Source organism: Embiotoca jacksoni, unplaced genomic scaffold (genome assembly GCF_022577435.1).
Source record: "Embiotoca jacksoni isolate LCO1_2020_lvr unplaced genomic scaffold, fEmbJac1.0.p SCAF_2, whole genome shotgun sequence".
In the NCBI taxonomy this organism is placed as follows: Eukaryota; Metazoa; Chordata; class Actinopteri; family Embiotocidae; genus Embiotoca; species Embiotoca jacksoni.
Window position 1 is genome coordinate 21,771,324 of NW_027185340.1, and position 21,758 is coordinate 21,793,081.

General features: G+C 43.6%; 3 protein-coding genes, 1 long non-coding RNA gene and 1 other non-coding gene across 5 annotated transcripts in view; 2 read left to right on the forward strand and 3 right to left on the reverse strand.

The window, feature by feature from the left end:
• The first annotated feature begins 4 nt into the window (after positions 1–4).
• On the forward strand, positions 5–3,998 carry il17d (interleukin 17d). The gene is made up of 2 exons (XM_069155050.1): positions 5–939; positions 2,136–3,998. The coding sequence occupies exons 1-2, from the start codon at positions 587–589 to the stop codon at positions 2,455–2,457; spliced, it is 675 nt and encodes a 224-aa protein (XP_069011151.1). The 5' UTR covers positions 5–586; the 3' UTR covers positions 2,458–3,998.
• An 86-nt stretch (positions 3,999–4,084) lies between these two features.
• Positions 4,085–10,250, reverse strand: eef1akmt1 (EEF1A lysine methyltransferase 1). The gene is made up of 7 exons (XM_069155051.1): positions 10,195–10,250; positions 9,189–9,920; positions 8,132–8,233; positions 7,743–7,891; positions 7,150–7,232; positions 6,078–6,367; positions 4,085–5,664 (listed from the first exon to the last, which is right to left on the reverse strand). Exons 4-7 carry the CDS (start codon positions 7,887–7,889, stop codon positions 5,531–5,533), a joined length of 654 nt encoding a protein of 217 aa, XP_069011152.1. The 5' UTR covers positions 7,890–7,891; positions 8,132–8,233; positions 9,189–9,920; positions 10,195–10,250; the 3' UTR covers positions 4,085–5,530.
• Positions 10,251–10,314: 64 nt separating this feature from the next.
• LOC138201501 (uncharacterized) lies at positions 10,315–11,481 on the reverse strand. The gene is made up of 4 exons (XR_011178491.1): positions 11,426–11,481; positions 10,809–11,301; positions 10,544–10,641; positions 10,315–10,468 (listed from the first exon to the last, which is right to left on the reverse strand). It is a non-coding gene; the product is annotated as an uncharacterized lncRNA (long non-coding RNA).
• A 1,126-nt stretch (positions 11,482–12,607) lies between these two features.
• trnal-caa (transfer RNA leucine (anticodon CAA)) lies at positions 12,608–12,690 on the forward strand. Its single transcript has one exon. It is a non-coding gene; the product is annotated as a tRNA-Leu (tRNA).
• Positions 12,691–14,831: 2,141 nt separating this feature from the next.
• xpo4 (exportin 4) overlaps positions 14,832–21,758 on the reverse strand; it is a 61,222-nt gene continuing 54,295 nt past the window's right edge. The window contains exons 17-24 of the mRNA XM_069155052.1: positions 20,832–21,038; positions 20,509–20,595; positions 19,189–19,369; positions 18,974–19,095; positions 18,741–18,871; positions 17,936–18,053; positions 17,315–17,407; positions 14,832–15,789 (exon numbers count right to left, since the gene is read on the reverse strand). Coding sequence (XP_069011153.1) covers positions 15,592–15,789; positions 17,315–17,407; positions 17,936–18,053; positions 18,741–18,871; positions 18,974–19,095; positions 19,189–19,369; positions 20,509–20,595; positions 20,832–21,038 — 1,137 coding nt within the window. The 3' untranslated portion in view covers positions 14,832–15,591. The remainder of the gene's footprint in view (positions 15,790–17,314; positions 17,408–17,935; positions 18,054–18,740; positions 18,872–18,973; positions 19,096–19,188; positions 19,370–20,508; positions 20,596–20,831; positions 21,039–21,758) is intronic.

Genomic DNA, 21,758 nt, shown 5'->3' on the forward strand with positions numbered 1-21,758 from the left:
AGAGCGCACACAGGCAACCCTCTGAACCTCCCTCTCCTGCCAGAAGCTGCTCAATTGAACTTCATTCTCTGTTTTACTGCCGGGACCAGAAGTCTAAGACGAGACTTCATCCGTCAGTTTGATTTAGACTCGTTCTGACTGGTGCATCACGCTTCTCCTGTGCGTACAAACGCTCCCTTCGGATTTTACGCACACAGTCGGAGAAGAGCGAGAGGAAAACCTTCTCGGTGCCATTTTCCTCGTTCCTCAAACAGAAAGCAGGTCGTGTAAAACTTTCAACTCGTTAATATTTTCTAATTCTGATGTCCGTATTACACCTGGCGACACTGTGAATGTGTTGTGCCAAAATGTTTCCGCAATTTCCCGGGCGGCGCGCCGGTTCCTCGGTTTCAACGCCAGGATGTGGACCGTTTGCGTGCGGCTGGATTTCCATCGCGTCCAACACTTTACTGGATTATAACAGAGGAGAATAACCTGGCATCGGTCAAAGCTGCTTTTTAAAAGTCACTTGTCTTTTAATAATCTTTTTGTCAGTTTTGTAAGAAGGGAAAGGAGGCAAAGGCTCTAACGGTGTATTTTGCGGTGGATGCGCATTTTGGCACAACACCGCACCATGAGGAACGCAGTGATGCCTCATCGGATTCACGTCTTCCTGCTGCTGCTGCACCTGGCTGTGCTGCTGCCGGTCTGGACGGCCGGGATGGGCCAGTTACGAAAGAAGGCCAGCAGGACCCGGCCCTGTCTGGACCTGCCGGAGGAGATCCTGGAGCAGATGTTCGGACGGCTCTCGGTTGGAGTGATGAGTGCTTTCCACCACGCCCTGCAGCTGGAGCCGCAGGACAAACTCAACCGGACCTGCCCGACCACCGTGCGGCCCCCGACTGACAGCAAGACCCGCCTCCCGGTCAACCTGCTCAGCGTCTCCCCCTGGGCCTACAGGTGAGAGCAGGTGGAACACAGCGACTGGTTTTGCATTGTCTGGCTGCTTTTTTTTCTTTTTTTTTTAATAACCACAAAATTAAAATGACAATATTACCTATGTTCTCCTCTGATTTCAGGCCTTTAGATTACTTCACCCAATGTATTTACATTAAAAGCTGCTATCTTCAACCAGAAATGGGAAGAAAGTTGAATAGGCTGTTAAAAAATAATGTACACACTCAGTTATACTTTATATTTCAAACATTCAACAACCATGTTGCTCATGAAAATATTTCCAAAAGTTTTCCAGCTGTGGATACACAGATAGGTGTTATTAATGTAATAACACTCTCCCTGGCTGAGTCATTATAAAACTGTCATTCAGATGTGAAAAGCCTCCTTAGCAGATCAGCCTTTTTAAATGTCACACCTTCAAAATATTTTGTATCCTCAAATATCTGTTCCTGACAAACCTGACTGACTTGCTTGGAAAAGGCAAGTTGTGATTCATGTTTTGATGGGTTGCTCTTTCAGAACAGGTACATCAGGGCTCTTAATTTTGATCATTTCCTTGTATATTCAACAGCTGAAAGTCTCAACACACACAGGCTACTAAAGAACTCTAAAGTAGTTAAGAAGTGACATAACAGAAAAAAAAAATCCCCAAAATGTACACTACAGATGATACAAATGCAAAATCTTGACAATAACATGATTTCTGTGCAAAGGCATTCTTAGCCAGCCAGACTTTAGGCTTTTTGAACCAGTATGTGTAATTAAAAGTGTAGGTGTATTTGTGTAGAATTGCACCACTTTAATAAAACATGTTATATTGAATATACAAAAGTGTAGCTGTGGGACATTGAAAAATATGAATTAGATGACATGCTACTTTTTTTGTATTTGATTCCTGCCGTAACGCTCCTTTTAGCTGCTTTATTCTTGTAAATCGGGCCTCTGATTTCAAAGAACAGCAGCAGGAAAAGGTTAAAGAAAATCGTATCAGTTTCCTATTCATTAAAGAAAACACTGCAGGACAACTGAAGGCAGGTGAGGTGAACAAAAACTTGCTTTATCAGTAGGTCAGGTCCTACAGATGAAGCTTCATGTGTTTATGTGTGCTTGGCCAGTAATTCTGGCATTGAATGCAGCAATCAGCTTAAAGAATATCAACTTTTTTCTGAGGAAACATCTGTTATTTCATTTCTCTTCAGGATCTCGTACGACCCGGCCAGATATCCCCGCTACATCCCCGAGGCCTACTGCCTGTGTAAGGGCTGCCTGGTGGGACCGTACGGGGAGGAGAGCGACCAGTACCGCAGCGCTCCGGTCTACGCTCCCTCCGTCCTCCTGAGGAGAACGGGCTCCTGCGTCGGCGGCCGACACTCCTACACTGAGATTTACGTGTCGGTCGCTGTGGGCTGCACCTGCGTGCCGCTGCCGGAGAAGGAGCGGGACGGACAGACCAGCAACCAGAGCCTGGAGGGACGAGGGCCCAAAGCCAGACAGCTCTTCTCTGTAGGCAAGAAGGCCTGAAGGAAGCAGGACTGTGGTGCAAAAGATAAGTTCGTCTACGCATGATCCACATTTGTTGTTTTTTTCCTTGGTGACATTTTAAGGGATTATACCTGACCTTTGAACTAGAAGCCTTAACGCGTGTTGAATATTGAGACAGGCTGATCAATGCAAAGCTAATGGAGACCTTTAATTACCGATCTTGACCTGAAATCAGACTTCCTGTTTGCTTGGGTGATGGTACCTTTTATATCTACACTTAAAAAAGATGTACAATGAGACAAACTGAATCTACACCTGTTGTGTTGGTTGGACTGGAAAGAAAAGGCTTAAAAAAAAATCTGGATCAGACAAGATGAAACTCTGCAGCTCACTGTGCCAGTCGAAGATTTGTTTCATTCAAAATCACGGAGCGCTCTAACTCTGCAGATAGTTTTGGTTTTATTTGCTCAAGTTTAGAGAAATTCATCTTTAAGTTTTCTGCACCACATCCCTCCATTGTTCTGGGGCGGAGGCAGAGATTTCAGAGATATTTAAACCTCGGCACATTAAACATAAACTACCTGCACGACCAGCTGCCACTAAATATGCACCAGAATGTGTGCATTTCTGATTTTGGGTGAAGAAAACCTCTGAAAATAAAACGGTGTTGACTGATAGAATAAAACACCTTCTCAGTGACCTGATCAAAACTGCCAACTGCAGATGTTAAAATCACCACGGCCCAGGTGTTCATGAGTGATATCATCGGATTCCAGACATTGGATTGGCTCAAATATTGAAAATGAAAAAAAAAAAAAAGATTCTGAAATCTGATTAAATCCAAAAAGACGTAATCAAATTTTGGCTTTAATCTGCATCAAACCTTCAGTCTGTGTATAAATCTGTAGGACTGGGATACCATTTGATCCAAAAACATCTGGATTATCATCATCCCTGCCGAAGGAGGATTTCAGGGACTAAATGTAACACAACATTTGTATCACGTAGTTTATGTACATTTATTTATATTTACATACATAATTTTAACCGTTACAGTGATAAAGTACATAAAGACATTAGACTACTTTGTAAAGAGGATTGAATCTTGGCACAGGAGCTCAGTAAAGAGTCTGGAAGTGTTCTTTGCCAAACAAAAATGAAGATGCCTCTGAGCCACGTTTTAAATGAGAAACTGAATGACTCAGAACGACTGATTCATCTGGCAGAGGTACAAATCACTCCGACAAACTACAGATAACCAAAGACAGACAAGAGACCTGAGGGCAATCGGCCTTTTCATGATTAAAACCATGTTTTAAATACCCACAATGTATTAGTGAATAACGTGCATTTGTTTTTATGTATTTGTTGTTGGGTCGGATAATTGAAAATGGATAGAGGATGTTTGAGCTGTTTCCTGTCTCTAAATATTAAAATACTTTTACTAGCCACATGCTGGTTAGTCAACCTGTTTTACATATCTGGTAGTGATCACTATATTAAGATCTGTGGTCCCATTTAGAGCTCTGATGATCCAGATTTGATCATCTTGAGACGTTTGTCTCTGATTCGGGGTGATTCAGTCTAATATTGCTTTGAAAGATTACCTGATCTTGAAGAGCAAAACATAGGATTTCCAAATCTAAATCAATAACCAGGCCCTGAAGAAGTCTCAGACCATGTTTATGTTATTCACAACTTGTCATTAAACATTCCAGCTCATCTCTTCCAGAAATTGTTCAAAACAAATAACATTTGTACATTTTCCATTCTCATTTTGCATTTTTATGACAGAATCTGGTTCCATTTATACATCAGCAGTGTGATCTTCAGAGGAAAGGAAGGGGTACGAAAATAAACACATCTGCTATATGTAAAAAAAAAAAAAAAATCCCTTTTAGAAAATTATTTTTCCTGCTTCTTATCTGAATAAACACTAAAAAGTTGTTTCTTCTCTGACGAGTAATCAAATCTAACATGTAAAAAGGTCTTAATTTTCTGTTAATCCTTGTGGGTGTCTGATGGAAGGATGACGATCTGTTCACATTAAAGGTTCAGTTGTTTCATTTCTTCACTCACTTTGTTTTCCTGTCAACACCGGTCACCTCCGTCTGCTGCTGATTAAACAGTGACGCTAATAAGTTTTAAGCAGGATGAGAGTCAGAGCTCAGCTGAACCAGGTCACTCATGATTTTAACATGGACCCTCAAATCACGTCTCAAGCTGCTCTTTCAGTGTATTCGGCAGAACAAGTCTTCAGATGAAATGATGATGAATATTGGGCCTCACTGAAGCTCGCCGCTTTGCTGTAAACTGCAGGAAACGTAAACTTTGTTGTGATGTTTATAACTTCAGATGTACTCCAGCAACTTAGTGTTGTTCTTCCATAAAACCGGGGGACTCAACAAAAAAAAAACAGATTTTAGAAACAGCGGTCCAAATGAAAGCAGATGAGGCCCTCGTATGACTTTAGCTCCAAAAACATGTAATTCTACATTTCCCATGAAGCACCATTTTCTTTTTTTTTTTCATCCATGGACTGAGTAAATGTTTTCATAGAAAGGCAGCAGGTTACCAAACATTTGTTCATCAACAAAGTGCCAACTGTCTTCTTGATTAATCAATAATTAGTCTATAAAATGTTGTGCTCGTTAGAATCTGCCACATCCCTGCGTTGATGTCTTCAGATGTTTTGTTTTGTCCAAAAATAATTCTGTGTAGCTTCATGTGTGACAAAGAAAAGCATCCAATAATAAAGTAAGTAACTACCTATATATCTTATCTATCTGTCTTATCTATCTGTCTTATCTATCTTGTCTGTCTGTCTGTCTGTCTGTCTGTCTGTCTGTCTGTCTGTCTATCTATCTATCTATCTATCTATCTATCTATCTATCTATCTATCTATCTATCCCCTCATTAGAGAAGCTCAAACCATTTATCCTTAACGACAAACAGTTATCTGATTATCAGAATAGTTAGTGATTAATTTTCTGTTGACTGCAAAGCTGCTAGTTTCCCGCAGGTCTGAATGTCTGCTGACAGCAGTAAAATGTCTGTGATGTCCTGCCTCCGTCCGTCTCCTCCTGATCTGACCCGATAGAGGTTCGGCTTCTCAGCAGGACAGCAGGCGCGACGGATAGTTGACGAAACATCGGAACTCGTTGGACAAGTTTCTGTTGTGTTTTGGCAAAAAGCTGCACATTTTTAAATCCAGGAGTTCTTTGGCCAGATTCTCCATGATGGCTCCTGTAGGACGGACAGGACACGGAAACACTTTAAAAGCTGCTCAGAGACGAGGAAAGGAAAGGAAGTTGTTGCTGCTCATTATTTCCACGAAAATTAAACACAGGAAATATTAGTTTAAGGCAACTACATGTCCTATCAATACACTGGGAGGCTTATTTGTTCTACATATAGAGGCTTTAAAATCTGTATATATATCTATATATATTTATATATAGATATATATATAGATGTATATCTATATATATATTTATATCTATATATATATACAGATTGTTTTTGGATGGTGGGAGGAAGCCGGAGTACCCAGAGAGAACCCACGCAGGCACAAGGAGAACATACAACCTCCAGATGCTGAACTCTTGAGACGCAAATCACACAGACTGTCCCGACATCAGAGCTCCTCCTCGTCTCACCTGTACACAACAGCACTTTGCCTTTGCTCAGGTACTGGATGGTTTGGGCCACTTTGCTCAGACACTCCTCGGACAGGTAAGGCGGGTCGGCGAGGACGACGTCGAAGCTCCGAGGAGCCACGCGGGCCGGGAGACACAGCGGCTCGTTGTAGTCGTAGAAGACGAAGTCGTCTCCGTAGGTGGCAAAGCGGCGGTCGTACTCCAACACGACGGCAGACACCCGGTCAGAACCGTCCACCGAGCCCTGCTTCAGCTTCTGGTACACACTGGGAGCGCTCACACACGCTATCCTGAGAGGCCGAGGACACAGGACATTTAGACAGATTCACTAAGTTCTGAAGTGGTTACTGCCCGAGCATACAGAGTCCCACTAGGGGAGACACACTGAGCCTCGTTGTTTGACACCCCGGTGCAGAGTCTCAGTCCTGATCCTCACCGATCGTTTTCTGACAATCAGCAGATAATAACTAATAAACTAATGAGGCAGAAGTTGACTGAGACTCATCAGGTTTTCTTATGTAGAATAACAGTTGGCAGTATGTTCAGTTATATAAAGCAAAATCAAACTGTTAATAGTGAATTTGGAAAACTCAATTTACCAAAATATAAACAACAAAAAACCCCATGGTGCCTTGTTCTCAGGAACCGTGATGATTAATAACCACCTCAAACTTTTCTCTTCATTATTTCTTATAATTAAAGATGACATTCGTGAATGCAGTGCACTTCAGTAGAAAATAGTCCAGAACAAAGTGAAGCTACGAGACGAGCTGAAATTTACTTCCAAAAGGAACAACAGTATCACTCTTACTTGTGGTTTCCAAATATTTTTGGGCTCATGACACCTAAAAACTCAAGAAATGTCACCTTGCATCACCTCCTCGTCTGAGGTTGTGTTTCAGAAATGTTTTGTGTTCTGTTTCCCTGCGTGTTCATCTTCTCGCAGCCTCTGAGTTTTAAAATGATCGCTGGCCTCCCAACACAGAGGAGGTGTGTGTGTGTGTGTGTGTGTGTGTGTGTGTGTGTGTGTGTGTGTGTGTGTGTGTGTGTGTGTGTGTGTGTGTAGTTTTACCTGCCTCCCTCTCCAGCTTCTCGTATCACCTCCTCAGCTAATTGAGTCGCTGTCTCATCACTGTACCAGAACTGACTCATCCGCTGGACACACACACACACACACACACACACACACACACACACACACACACACACACACACACACACACACAGTATAAATGACTTTATCAATAACATTAAAAATTTCACATAAATTCAGTGCTACATTCTTCAACCGTTCACATCTCAGTTTATATGTTTAAGTTTTCAAACTTTTTTCAGTCAATTTCATTTCATTTTTAAAAGGATCTGGTTTCAATATTATGAGCATGTCGTGTTAAATGTTGTCTTACTGCACTATGAGCACCTTTGTTTTATTGGTAATGCAGCGAATTTTAAGGAGCAGTAAGTCGGACAAGTGACATCTAGTGGGGAGGTGAAGGCAGGATGATGACGGCTCCCATCGTGAATATGAAAGGGTCATTCTGAGGTCACGAAAACAATCATTCTTAGTTTCAGGCGATTATACGACACTGAAAACACAATCAAACATCCATCAGAGTTTCAGAGCGTCTGTTTTCTGCGTCGTCTCTCTGGATCCGGTAAACTCACCCAGTCCTCCTGCAGCGCTCCCACAGCGAACTGGGCCGACGGGGTCGTGCTCAGGTCCGAACCGGACCCCGTCCCGTTGTAGAACTCCTGCAGGGCGGCCAGAGTGTGAGCTGACAGACAGGGAACGTCGTCATCACTGTCACTCATGGCTGAGGAGGAGGAGGAGGAGGAGGAGGAGGAGGAGGAGAACAGTGAAGATGAGTTACTGTGATTATTGAAGATATATATAAATAATATATAATATAAATGAATTGGGGATAAATGTCACGTCTGAGCTGAGCAGCACTTCGACGTTCAAACTAAACAAGATGGACGTGAACACTGAAAACGTCCGTGATGAAGTTTTACACATTTGACTGCAGTGACATCACCTCGATTGTTTTACTTACATTTCCCTTGTTGAACTTCTATAAGTATGAGAACACCAAGACATCGATTTCAGTGGTTTTTGTTCCAGGTGACACGTTTTTCACAGCACGACTGAAAAGCTTCTTTTATTTCAAAGAGAGAAGAAAAGAAGACAGAGACAATAATGTCTTCATGTTAAAAGTGACCTGGGTCCCAACAGCTGTGTAACATCTGCACACAGACACCAGAGGACGGTCAACACCTGAACGAGAAGAAGACGGTCAACACCTGAACGAGAAGACGGTCAACACCTGAACGAGAAGACGGTCAACACCTGAACGAGACGAAGACGGTCAACACCTGAACGAGAAGACGGTCAACACCTGAACGAGAAGAAGACGGTCAACACCTGAACGAGAGGACGGTCAACACCTGAACGAGACGAAGACGGTCAACACCTGAACGAGAAGAAGACGGTCAACACCTGAACGAGAAGACGGTCAACACCTGAACGAGACGAAGACGGTCAACACCTGAACGAGAAGACGGTCAACACCTGAACGAGACGAAGACGGTCAACACCTGAACGAGAAGACGGTCAACACCTGAACAAGAAGACGGTCAACACCTGAACGAGAAGAAGACGGTCAACACCTGAACGAGAAGACGGTCAACACCTGAACGAGAAGACGGTCAACACCTGAACGAGACGAAGACGGTCAACACCTGAACGAGAAGACGGTCAACACCTGAACGAGAAGAAGACGGTCAACACCTGAACGAGAGGACGGTCAACACCTGAACGAGACGAAGACGGTCAACACCTGAACGAGAAGAAGACGGTCAACACCTGAACGAGAAGACGGTCAACACCTGAACGAGACGAAGACGGTCAACACCTGAACGAGAAGACGGTCAACACCTGAACGAGACGAAGACGGTCAACACCTGAACGAGAAGACGGTCAACACCTGAACGAGAAGAAGACGGTCAACACCTGAACGAGAAGAAGACGGTCAACACCTGAACGAGACGAAGACGGTCAACACCTGAACGAGAAGAAGACGGTCAACACCTGAACGAGAGGACGGTCAACACCTGAACGAGAGGACGGTCAACACCTGAACGAGAAGAAGACGGTCAACACCTGAACGAGAGGACGGTCAACACCTGAACGAGAAGAAGACGGTCAACACCTGAACGAGAAGACGGTCAACACCTGAACGAGAAGACGGTCAACACCTGAACGAGAGGACGGTCAACACCTGAACGAGAAGAAGACGGTCAACACCTGAACGAGAAGAAGACGGTCAACACCTGAACGAGAAGAAGACGGTCAACACCTGAACGAGAAGAAGACGGTCAACACCTGAACGAGAGGACGGTCAACACCTGAACGAGAGGACGGTCAACACCTGAACGAGAAGAAGACGGTCAACACCTGAACGAGAGGACGGTCAACACCTGAACGAGAAGAAGACGGTCAACACCTGAACGAGAAGACGGTCAACACCTGAACGAGAAGACGGTCAACACCTGAACGAGAGGACGGTCAACACCTGAACGAGAAGAAGACGGTCAACACCTGAACGAGAAGAAGACGGTCAACACCTGAACGAGAAGAAGACGGTCAACACCTGAACGAGAAGACGGTCAACACCTGAACGAGAGGACGGTCAACACCTGAACGAGAAGAAGACGGTCAACACCTGAACGAGAAGAAGACGGTCAACACCTGAACGAGAAGACGGTCAACACCTGAACGAGAAGACGGTCAACACCTGAACGAGAAGAAGACGGTCAACACCTGAACGAGAAGACGGTCAACACCTGAACGAGAAGACGGTCAACACCTGAACGAGAGGACGGTCAACACCTGAACGAGAAGAAGACGGTCAACACCTGAACGAGAAGAAGACGGTCAACACCTGAACGAGAAGAAGACGGTCAACACCTGAACGAGAAGAAGACGCTCAACACCTGAATGAGAAGAAGACGGTCAACACCTGAACGAGAAGACGGTCAACACCTGAACGAGACGAAGACGGTCAACACCTGAACGAGAAGACGGTCAACACCTGAACGAGAAGAAGACGGTCAACACCTGAACGAGAAGAAGACGGTCAACACCTGAACGAGAGGACGGTCAACACCTGAACGAGACGAAGACGGTCAACACCTGAACGAGAAGAAGACGGTCAACACCTGAACGAGAAGACGGTCAACACCTGAACGAGACGAAGACGGTCAACACCTGAACGAGAAGACGGTCAACACCTGAACGAGACGAAGACGGTCAACACCTGAACGAGAAGACGGTCAACACCTGAACGAGAAGAAGACGGTCAACACCTGAACGAGAAGAAGACGGTCAACACCTGAACGAGACGAAGACGGTCAACACCTGAACGAGAAGAAGACGGTCAACACCTGAACGAGAGGACGGTCAACACCTGAACGAGAGGACGGTCAACACCTGAACGAGAAGAAGACGGTCAACACCTGAACGAGAGGACGGTCAACACCTGAACGAGAAGAAGACGGTCAACACCTGAACGAGAAGACGGTCAACACCTGAACGAGAGGACGGTCAACACCTGAACGAGACGAAGACGGTCAACACCTGAACGAGAAGACGGTCAACACCTGAACGAGACGAAGACGGTCAACACCTGAACGAGAAGACGGTCAACACCTGAACGAGAGGACGGTCAACACCTGAACGAGAAGAAGACGGTCAACACCTGAACGAGAAGAAGACGGTCAACACCTGAACGAGACGAAGACGGTCAACACCTGAACGAGAAGAAGACGGTCAACACCTGAACGAGAGGACGGTCAACACCTGAACGAGAGGACGGTCAACACCTGAACGAGAAGAAGACGGTCAACACCTGAACGAGAGGACGGTCAACACCTGAACGAGAAGAAGACGGTCAACACCTGAACGAGAAGACGGTCAACACCTGAACGAGAAGACGGTCAACACCTGAACGAGAAGAAGACGGTCAACACCTGAACGAGAAGAAGACGGTCAACACCTGAACGAGAAGAAGACGGTCAACACCTGAACGAGAAGACGGTCAACACCTGAACGAGAGGACGGTCAACACCTGAACGAGAAGAAGACGGTCAACACCTGAACGAGAAGACGGTCAACACCTGAACGAGAAGAAGACGGTCAACACCTGAACGAGAAGACGGTCAACACCTGAACGAGAAGACGGTCAACACCTGAACGAGAGGACGGTCAACACCTGAACGAGAAGAAGACGGTCAACACCTGAACGAGAAGAAGACGGTCAACACCTGAACGAGAAGAAGACGGTCAACACCTGAACGAGAAGAAGACGGTCAACACCTGAACGAGAGGACGGTCAACACCTGAACGAGAAGACGGTCAACACCTGAACGAGAAGACGGTCAACACCTGAACGAGAGGACGGTCAACACCTGAACGAGAAGAAGACGGTCAACACCTGAACGAGAAGAAGACGGTCAACACCTGAACGAGAAGAAGACGGTCAACACCTGAACGAGAAGAAGACGGTCAACACCTGAACGAGAAGAAGACGGTCAACACCTGAACGAGAAGAAGACAGTCAACACCTGAACGAGAAGAAGACGGTCAACACCTGAACGAGAAGAAGACAGTCAACACCTGAACGAGAAGAAGACGGTGAGGAAGGCTGTTTGTGTTGCTGATTAATAAAACCTCTTTAATTAAATAACACATTGATGATCGTGTCATTGATCTGTGTAGATTAAAGATGGAGATTCGGCCTTTATTCAAGTAAAAGACATGAAGAAGCATGAAGATGTTTTACTTCAATAAAAGTACCAGTACAGCAAAGTAAAGATATTCATGAAGTAAAAGTACAGAAGTCTCAGCAGCGAAAATGTAGTTTGAAGCTTTGTGGTAAAAGTCCTGTTTTGGTCCCTCAGACTGACACGTCATTAAATCATGAAGCCTTTAAATCATTCATAGTGAAGATCTGCTGCAGGTGGAGCTGATCAAGGTGGAGCTGATCAAGGTGGAGCTGATCAAGGTGGAGGAAAACAAAACAAAGGTCTGATCAACAAATCTGAAACACTGAGTGGGTTGAAATGCTGAACAGAAGCGAACTTACCTGAATATGAACTGGACCCGATCCTGTTATATTCAGTCCACAAGTCCCGATCAGCACGTCACTGCGGCTCTGTTGTGAACATGTGAGCAGTCGCGGAGTGATGACGCGACGGAGACAGTATGGCTCCTGCAAAGGGACAAAACAGTCGAGTGTGGAAAAATAATAATAATCTGGGTTTTAAGATTAGTCGATTAATCGATCAGTCGATGGACGGAAACGTAATTGGTAACCATTATAGTGATGAGATATTTATGATATATATATATATTTTTTAAAGATAATCAAGTATTAATGTTTTAAAATCCCTTAAATATGAGGATCTTTGGATTTTAGACTGAACACATGTTACTGTGACCTGAGGGAAATTATGACAAGCTTGGATCTGTCACCAGGATGGCCAAGTGGTCAAAGCCTTGGACTCAAGATCCAATGGACACAAGTCCTCGTGGGTTCAAACCCCACTCCTGGACCAGGACCGGGACCAGATGTTAGGACATTCATGCTGCAGCAGCTGTAAATATTCACATCAGTCAGAGGTTTAACAATAATCTAACATGATCAGAGTTCAAGCACAGATATTTAATATCATTGCGGGCTCCCCGTTTTGACCAAAATGAACCCCTTTGAAAACATCTATCTAGTATCCAGAGAATGTCTGTCGGTTTTTGTGGCCTTTGAATGAATATTTGTGGAGATATAGGTGTTAATTAATTTAGCATGTTTTGAAAAATAGAGTACTGGACCTCTGAATTGACCACAAGTTGCAGTGAGCCAAAATTTTGTCACAATGCAAAGGATGCCCTGAAAAAAATGTCAGCAAGATGAAGAAAATGAAATAGCTAAGAATGAAGATTTGTTATAAGCCACGACCACTTTAATCAATCATTTAATCACATTTTAGGCGTCAACTGAGACATGGCACTCGATTGTGTGACCTGAATTTCGTACGAATCTGTGTAGCGAATAATAAGAAATCAACTTTTTGCCGAAGCTTCGATCGACCATCTGAACATGTGCACCAAGGTTGATCACATTCAGCCAATTTTGATTTATGAGCATTTATGTACAATTTAATTTAAAGCCTAAAGTAAAAAAAAATCCATAATTAATCAATGACTTGACATATACAAATTATTTTAATAACTTTAGATCAGCACATCATTATAACTGAGTGCCGCTCTATGAACATCAGAGATCTTCTTTAGTTTTATGTTCCATGAAAAGTCCCACAGAGGGAATTATTCTGTTTTTATGCTCCAAACTGCCTCCGTGTTTTTAAAAGGAAACTAAAGACCCGTTTCTTTAATGTTTTTAATGTCAGAATCTCCTTGCTTTTAAAATGTTATGTGGTGATGATTCTTTATTTATTATAAAAACACTTTACTGCCACAATTTTTAGTCCTCTTTTTTAAAAAATGTTATATTTATCTATTGCTTTGATTTCTGCAAGTTGTTTTAATGTTAAACACTTGTGGCTGCATGTTTGTATGAAAGGTTCTTTTTAATATGACAATTACAGCTTGAAAACCCTTTAAGGGTTGATGCTTGATCAGAAAGTGGCACCACGATGATGATGATGATGACGATGATGATGATGGTTGTACATTTCAAAAACAATTCATGATAATTTATAGTGGAGGGCTCAATGGTGTAAACTACAAACCAGTTGCAGGTGTAAACATCCCTGATGATTGAATCGTGTAACGACAAAGTGAACTGTCGGCATTAAAAGTAAGAATTAATGAAACTAATCAAACGGTAATGAACCTGCTGAGTAACTTTAACTTGAGTGAGTGTTGAAGAGTGTCTGTCAACACATCTGGGAGACTGAATGTTGTGTGATAAAACAGAAGATCAATACCTTGACTTGTTTCTGACTGAAGTAAATAAAAGATTTGACAACAGACGCAGCGTTTGTAAAGGAAACTGAAAAAGGCCAAAAGATTTTATACAATAACTTTATGTACACTTTTACACTTCATTAACAAAACAGCGGTCTACAGTGACGGGGTAGAGCTGCGTGGGAGGACGAGTCTGGCTCTTCTCCTTTTCATTTGGTTTCTTATTGCTGTCCTTCACGTCCAGCAGCGTCTGCTTGGATCCAGTGTGTGATGAAGAGTGATGCGGTGGATGTGCTGCTGGAAGAATTCAAATACTACTGAAATGAACCTGCTAAAACTCTCTCCAGGCCCGATCCGTCTCGGGGGGCCGTGAGGGAGACTACAATCCAAATAGAAAAAAAAAAAACCAAAAAAAAAAAAATAAACAATATCAAACTTGATAACACGATAAAGTTGCTCCCTCTTTAGTACTCGTACACTCTGCCTGCCGTCTTCTGGCATATAAAAACATTTCCGTCGTTTTTTTCTCTCTGAAGGTTCCCGGTTGAAAACTTTATATATATTTATATCTATATATTTACAGTCAACACACAGTTCTGTTTTGGTTTTCTGTCGCAGGCCCTCCTGTGTTCAGTTCAGCAACCTCAAAGACAGCCATACCTCTGTTGTCATGGCAACGTTTAGTGTGCACGTGTGTTTGTCTCTGTTGTATTCTTGGCGAATGGCAGGCACGGTCGTCGTTCGTTGTCAGTTTATGCAGGAAACCTCTCTCTCTCTCTCTCTCTCTCTCTCTCTCTCTCTCTCTCTCTCTCTCTCTCTCTCTCTCTCTCTCTCTCTCGCGCACACACACAAACAACAAAGGCACTCTGGGAAGGATCGGGGTGATGTGTGTGTGTTTGTACGTGTACGTTTGCGTGTGTACGTACGTCTGCGTGTGCACGCGTGCACTAGGGGGTTGGTTGCCATGGCATTCTGAAACAAAATGGCCCCTCTAATACCCAAAAACAACATCCAAAACCTAAATAATGACAACTTATGTGTGTGTTCCAGAAGCCTCCAGGCACATGATGATGATGATGATGATGATGATGATGAGGAGGAGGAGGAAGGGGGGGTGGAGGGTGGGGTTAAGGAGGACCGTAGAGCTGTCCGCTGCGGCCCCGCCTCTCGTCACCACGGCGGTCAGTGCTCCATCACTTCAGTCTAACTGGGCAGGAACTGCCGTCTGCTTAGTAGTTCTGTCTCCACGGTTACCACCACATCATCCTTCTGAAGTCTGTCAATCATGTGGCGGGGCAGCGGGACAGACGGGTGTAGTGGGGCGAAGAGGAAAACAAAAACAAACAAATAAAAATTAAAAAAAAAAATAAAAAGAAGAGAAATCCGAGGAGGTGAAGACGGAGCAAACATTCAGGCGTGAGATGATCCCAGCAGGCAGAGACGTCAGCCGCCTCTTCTACCCATAGTTCTCAGGGAGGAAGCAGCGGCCGTCTTTGATTGGCTGCGTGATTCGAGAAGGTCTTCCAGTGGTTATTTGACGCAGAGCAGCCCCCCCACGTTGGCCACGAACTCCTCCAGGCTCTTGAGGAAGGCCACCTTCTGCTTGCGGTCCATGGTGGGCGGCGTGCTGCTCGCCGTCAGCTTGTTGAAGGCGTCGGCCAGCCGCTGGTAGATGACGGCGTCCCTCTGAGAGGACAGCAGCGTCTCCACCAGCTCCGAGTACTCGGCCTGACGGAGGAGAGGAGCGGAGGTCCGATTTAAACACAGCTGTGATATTGCTGGGTGACATGTTTGAGGAAGCAGTGACGAAGAGGTTTCTCCTCCTACTGTAAGATGTCCTGCTCATCTTAATTACAGCCGCAGTGTTTGGCAGCTTCAAGAGTTATAAGTACTGATTAAATATTATGAACCATTTCTAGACTTTGAAGACATCAGATATATTCCGTCAGTTTTTCACTTCCTTGAACTCATTTCTTTTCTAGTTTTTGCCCTTTATCCACTCGATCACTCCGTATTTACAGACTCAGTCTTCGTCACTCTGACACGAGGCAGCGGTTCAGGACAGACTTCATCTGACTTTACAATGTGTGCAGGATACTTTAGCTGAGAATTTGATTTGTCCTTATTTCTTTCAGAGGACATATGAGACTAATGTGACTTATTTGACTTATAATGTGTTTTAATCTCTCTTGATGTGTGATTTTTCTCTGTCGATGAATTAAAATAAGTTCAGTGGAATGAACTTTTCTGTCTTAGTTTTCATGTACTCTGATTCTCAAAATCAGAATCCCTCAAAAACATCAAAAACAAAGAAAAAATTCATAATTAAAATGAAAATGACTTTTTTAAAAAAAGATGATTTAAAAGTTGTTTCAGTGTCTCTGGAGGAACAAACCTTTATAGCACGACGTCTAAGTGGTTTTCTTATTTCCTGAATTATTACTGTTATTATGCTAATATTATGTATCATCTAATTGTACTTAAACTGTATTTGGGTTTGTTTGTATTTTAATAATGATTTTTATTTAAATGTTAATTTTATTATTGGTCTGTTTTCACTCCAACAAACAAAAATCTGTAAAACATGAACACATCTTTACTTTGATCTCTAACTTCTGTCTTTAAGTGTTCACTCGCAGAGATGTCGGGATCAATAAATGACATTAATTGCAGTAAACAGCTTTCATGGCTGCTCAGACACGTGACAGACTTCATCCAGTCAGTGCAGGACTGTGTTTACACAGACCGACCACTAGAGGGCGCCTCGTGTCACGAGTGAAACCCGTCTGCCTCAGTGGGGCGGAGAGCAGCTCGGACCTGTGAGGATGTTGGATGTTACTGTTTGTACGGTGCAGGTTATGTTAGATAGAAGATGTTGAGTCACATTTAAACACGGAGCAGAAACGCATGTTGTGTTTGGTTTCTGTTTGGTAAACAACATGCTGCACAGTGAGCCCGTCGCAGGCAGAGAACAGTCATCCCCACTTTTCTACTAATAACTACTTGACTGAGGAGTCGGTCTGAAGTGTTTCGGCAATCAACCAGTAGACCTTTTTATAAGTGAGATGGCAGCAAAAAAAAAAGAGTTTAAGAGTTCAATCATGATGTGAAGAGCCAGAACATAAAAAAAACAAAAAACTAATCAGGTTGAATAAACTCTATTCATCCCGCTACAACTGTAGGTGATATCACCTGTCGCCCATCGTCTGTGAGCACGAACACCCTGAAGGACGGGAGCGTGTTGGTCGCTCACCTGGTGCAGGCAGACGAGCGTGTAGAGGGCTTCTCCTGCGGCCACCGTCATCTCCGTGTTGTGTTTCTGCAGGACCAGCATGTCAAACACCAGCTGAGGGGGCAGAAGGAAACATTATGAAAAAGCTGAAGCGGCGTGGATGTCCAGCTCTTCTCGTTTCCATTTCCAACAACCCTTTCTGTGAAGGAGGAGCGGCTTCACGTGGAGAAAAAAACGCGTCTTTGCTTTCGAGCGGCGAGTCAGATGTGACATCGTGTTTCTGTGGTGAACACAACGCTGTAGTCAGCTGGCTGCTGCTTAGCTTAGCATAAAGACTTGAAGCAGCCTGGTTCAGGATGAGAAAACACCAGCACCTGTAAGCTCACCTGTTACCATTTTACACTGTTTATCTTGTTTGTTTGTTTGTTTGTTTGTTTACTCCGCAGAGAAACGACAGTGTGAAACTGACAGTGTGTAGTTTGAAGACAGGTTGTGTGTCGACTGTTTTTAGTGGTTCTGGGCTCATGAAGTCGACTCTGCTGTGGTTTACTTTTATTTCTTCTTCATCCCTTCATATCCAATTCACCTGCTCCCATGTATTTTCTGTGGCGTTTAGTCCCGGACATCAGCTGCGTGTCGTACCTTGAGGAAGTGGCGGGTGGCGATGAAGAGAGGCGAGTCCTTCTCCTGGTTTTTAGCGCACTGTTCAGCCAGAGGAGACAAAGCCTCCAAACACAGCTGGCTGATCTCTGAACTCATCCTGGAAACACACGTTAAGGAGAACAAACCATGTCGACAGGCTCTCCCGCCATTAATAACCAGTCAGGCTGCTATTACAACCACATTCTCGTTTCCTCTCTTTCTGCTTTTAGCGGTTTTAATCTTTCTGCCTTCAGATTCTGCTGAAACAAAGCGTGTCTCCTCACTGTGACAAACAGCCACAAAACAAGAATGAAGAGCAGCAACCCCTCCATATTCTCCATTGTTGGCTTATGTGTCACATTAAGGATGATGTCACTGCAGTTTCATGCAGCGTTACTATAGCAACGACGCCGCATTGAGGGGGTACGATCTGCAGAGGAAAATAAAATCCTTGAAACGAAAGGGAGTAGAATAAAGTCGGTACCAGCAGTGGAAAATGGACTTTCTTTTTCCTTAAAAAAAAAAGAGAAAAAAAAAAAAAAAAAAAAAAAAAAAAAAGGAAAATATTAAATTTTCTCCAAACAAGAAACACATAAACATCATCTCCTGAATTAACTTGTGAATTAAGCCTGGATTTGTTTGATCAAAGAAAGAAAAAAAAAACCAAAAACAAGTATGAATCTGAGCTAACGTCAAATGCCAACTTTCAGTTCTCAATACCCGAGTTAAATGAACAACCATAAAAGCTAAGAAGCAACTAAACCTGCACTCATAAATGAAGACAGCTGACACAGCGAGAGGATACGAGGTCATGCCCAGCTCCAGGGAGAACATGAGGCTCTTGAAGAGGTCCTCCGGCAGCTGTGGGATCTTCTCTGGGAAGATCTCACAGATGAAGGTGATGAGCTTGTAGTACTGGTTACACAGCGAGGGGAACTGGGACATAAAGAGGACGGGATCAGGATGAGCTCACAACACAACTGTCCCAGATGATTATCAAGCCCACAGAGAGGAGAGATCTAACTGCTGTTGTTTTACCTTGAGCAGGTCCTGAGACATGAGTGGAAGAACAATATTGACCCCGTAGAGAACCACATCTGCCGCCGAGACGGTCCGATTGGACGCCGGCGTTCCCTGGTCCTGGTTCCGAAACACCTCGTCTAGAAACGCACAGCAGTTTGGTCGAGTTCAGTCTCAAGTGGATTTCTCCTCCTGACTGATACTTGGAGACAGAAGAGATGCGGAGGACTCACCCGTGTCGCTGAAGTCGATGAACTCTTTGGACAGCAGGTTGGTGAGCAGCTCCATGATGAGCAGCAGGTCCTGGTACTGGTCCTCCTCGGCCGTGGCGTCGTTTCGCTTCCTGCTCTGGTTGTTTTTGGAGTAGACCTGCAGCAGCGTCAGGCACGCCTCGTACAGCTTCATGGATTTAGTCTGAACGACGGGAGAAGAAACTGCAGCTCAGTTTTCATGTTACTTCCCACTGCTGCGTCTGTGCTTCCATGTACTTTCAGTTTGTTTAAAGGGTCCTCCGAGGTGATCCGATAGACGAATGACTGAACTCTCTGAATTAAGGCAAAAGGATTTCTCTGGAGAATTTGTGTTGCTCTTAAATCTGTCTTTTTGCTTGAGACAAAATTCACAAATAATTAATATTGATGCAGCAGAGGGGAAGATATGCTCAATCATAGACCCTATTTTTAAGCTCCAAGTACATTGGATCCTGCATTTCCCATGATGCACCCTGATAGAAGCTTTTCATTAGACTCTTGCTGCCGGATAAATGGCCTTGTAATGTCCGCAGGCTGCTGTCTGCAGACAAGTGATGTCAGCTGAGTCACGTTCCTCAGACGTGTCGAAGCTGCTTCAGAAGAGATTCGACTTGTTTTAGAAGCTGAACAGTCCTCATAACGACAAGGTCCTTTTAAACTGAAGAGAATCGATTAATAAGTTTAAAAACAGCCGGAGTATCCCAAAGCTTCAATGAAAACCCTTCCTCTATTGTTTGGGAGTCTTTTAACATTATTATTTTCCAAATTTTTACAAACATATTTTCAGCCATTCCATGAAAGACATCAAAGGTTTCACCCTGAAAAGTTGACCAATAAAATGAGTCAGAATCCATCTCACCCATTTTCCTCCAAAGGTCAGTTTCCCTGAATCAGATCACTTTCTATCACTAATAACAAACCAAAGGAGGAAAATGTAATTTTTTTTACAAAGTTTAACTTTCACAACCCGTAACACTGATTCCTTAAATTAAAATATTTTCAAAAGACGACAAGAAAAAGATCAGAGGTGAAAGTTAAGCATGAAATGTTTCATTAATTACAGTTATCAACTGATTTGAAGATAGTTTTTAGTTTCATATCTTCACAGAAAATCAACTGAAAGATGACCTTTGTTGATAAGTAATGAACTGACAGCCACAAGTCGAACAGAGGCAGCTTCACTCTGCGTCCTGCACACACTGTTACATGTTTAAAGTAACATCCATCCTCTTCAGGTTGGAGAAGACTTTCTACTTTAAACTCGACTCTTTGCAGGTTAGACGGCGGAGAAGCGTCGCTCACCTCTCCCAGGTAACAGATCTGCTTGTGAGCCACTTCCACAAAAACCTCGATGATCAGGTTGATTGTCTCGGGCGTGTTACTGTAAACCTGGGCGACAAAAACAAAAGATTCAGTTTTAACTTCATCTTTGTTATTACAAACACTGACATTTGTCCAACAGATTCATTTGACTGAATTCAAAGATCCCTTTGAACTGTGAACAGACACGTCGCCTTATTTTCTTTAGTTATCTGCTATTTATCAAACTCTTTGCAATAATTCAGTTTAACATCCACGGAAACATCCACACAGGCTTCGTTTCACTGGTGTGGATTCTCTCTTACCTCCATGAGGCCGATGCAGCTGGACAGGAAGTCCATGAGGAAAGAGAAGAGCGAAGCCACGTTGTCTATCTGCGTCGCCTCGGCGATGCCGCACAGCGCCTCCAGCGTGGCCACGATTTCCTGTTTGACAGCTTGTTCCTGGCTGATCTGGGCGAAGTTCTCCTGGTTGATGAGGTTGAGGAAACGCTGCTGGAGAGGGTGGAGCACCTGGAGGGACGGACGGAGAGCAACAGCGTTACAGTGGCACCAAACCAGGCTGGTCGGGTTATTTTAAGACCCAAAACGCTCGACACTCTGACGATGTGATCTGTAATATAAACGTATGTGTCGGATCGTGTTCACGTCACAGTTAAGCTCCTCTGGCATGAATGAAAAGACAAAATAGTCGTTTTCGTAAGAACTTTTGAAATTAGGTCGCAATAATTAACGCATATCCAAGTAATCTTTGCAATATTTGTGGGAGCTTGCAATTCTTTTTTTTTATTCTCGTGATTTTTCCGCAAAAAAGGTCAACAACAGAAGCTGTGCTGAAAATATTACGGCATAAAGTCGTCTTTTCAAATTTCAAGTCTTTTCTATATTACAGTCAGAATGTGTGTTTTGTAAAGTTTGTAAAGAGGTTTTTTTTGTAACTTTGAGCCCTGTGGTTCTCTAAGTTCAATAAAATATTAAATAAAAAGTTAGAACTGAATTGTTTCTGTGATGTGCAGCATGATTATTATCACAGGAATTTTTTTCTCCACAAAATATTTTCTAATTTCTGCAATTTTACCACAAAAAAACTAATTTTTTTTTTACATCGCAATTTTGGAGAGAATACGCCGCAAAAATCCAGCATTTTTGATCACAACAATCACAAACGTTCTCAGCGAAGCCCTGGAAGGACTGGAGTTTTGAGAATACATTGGTGAGTTTAAGACCATCACT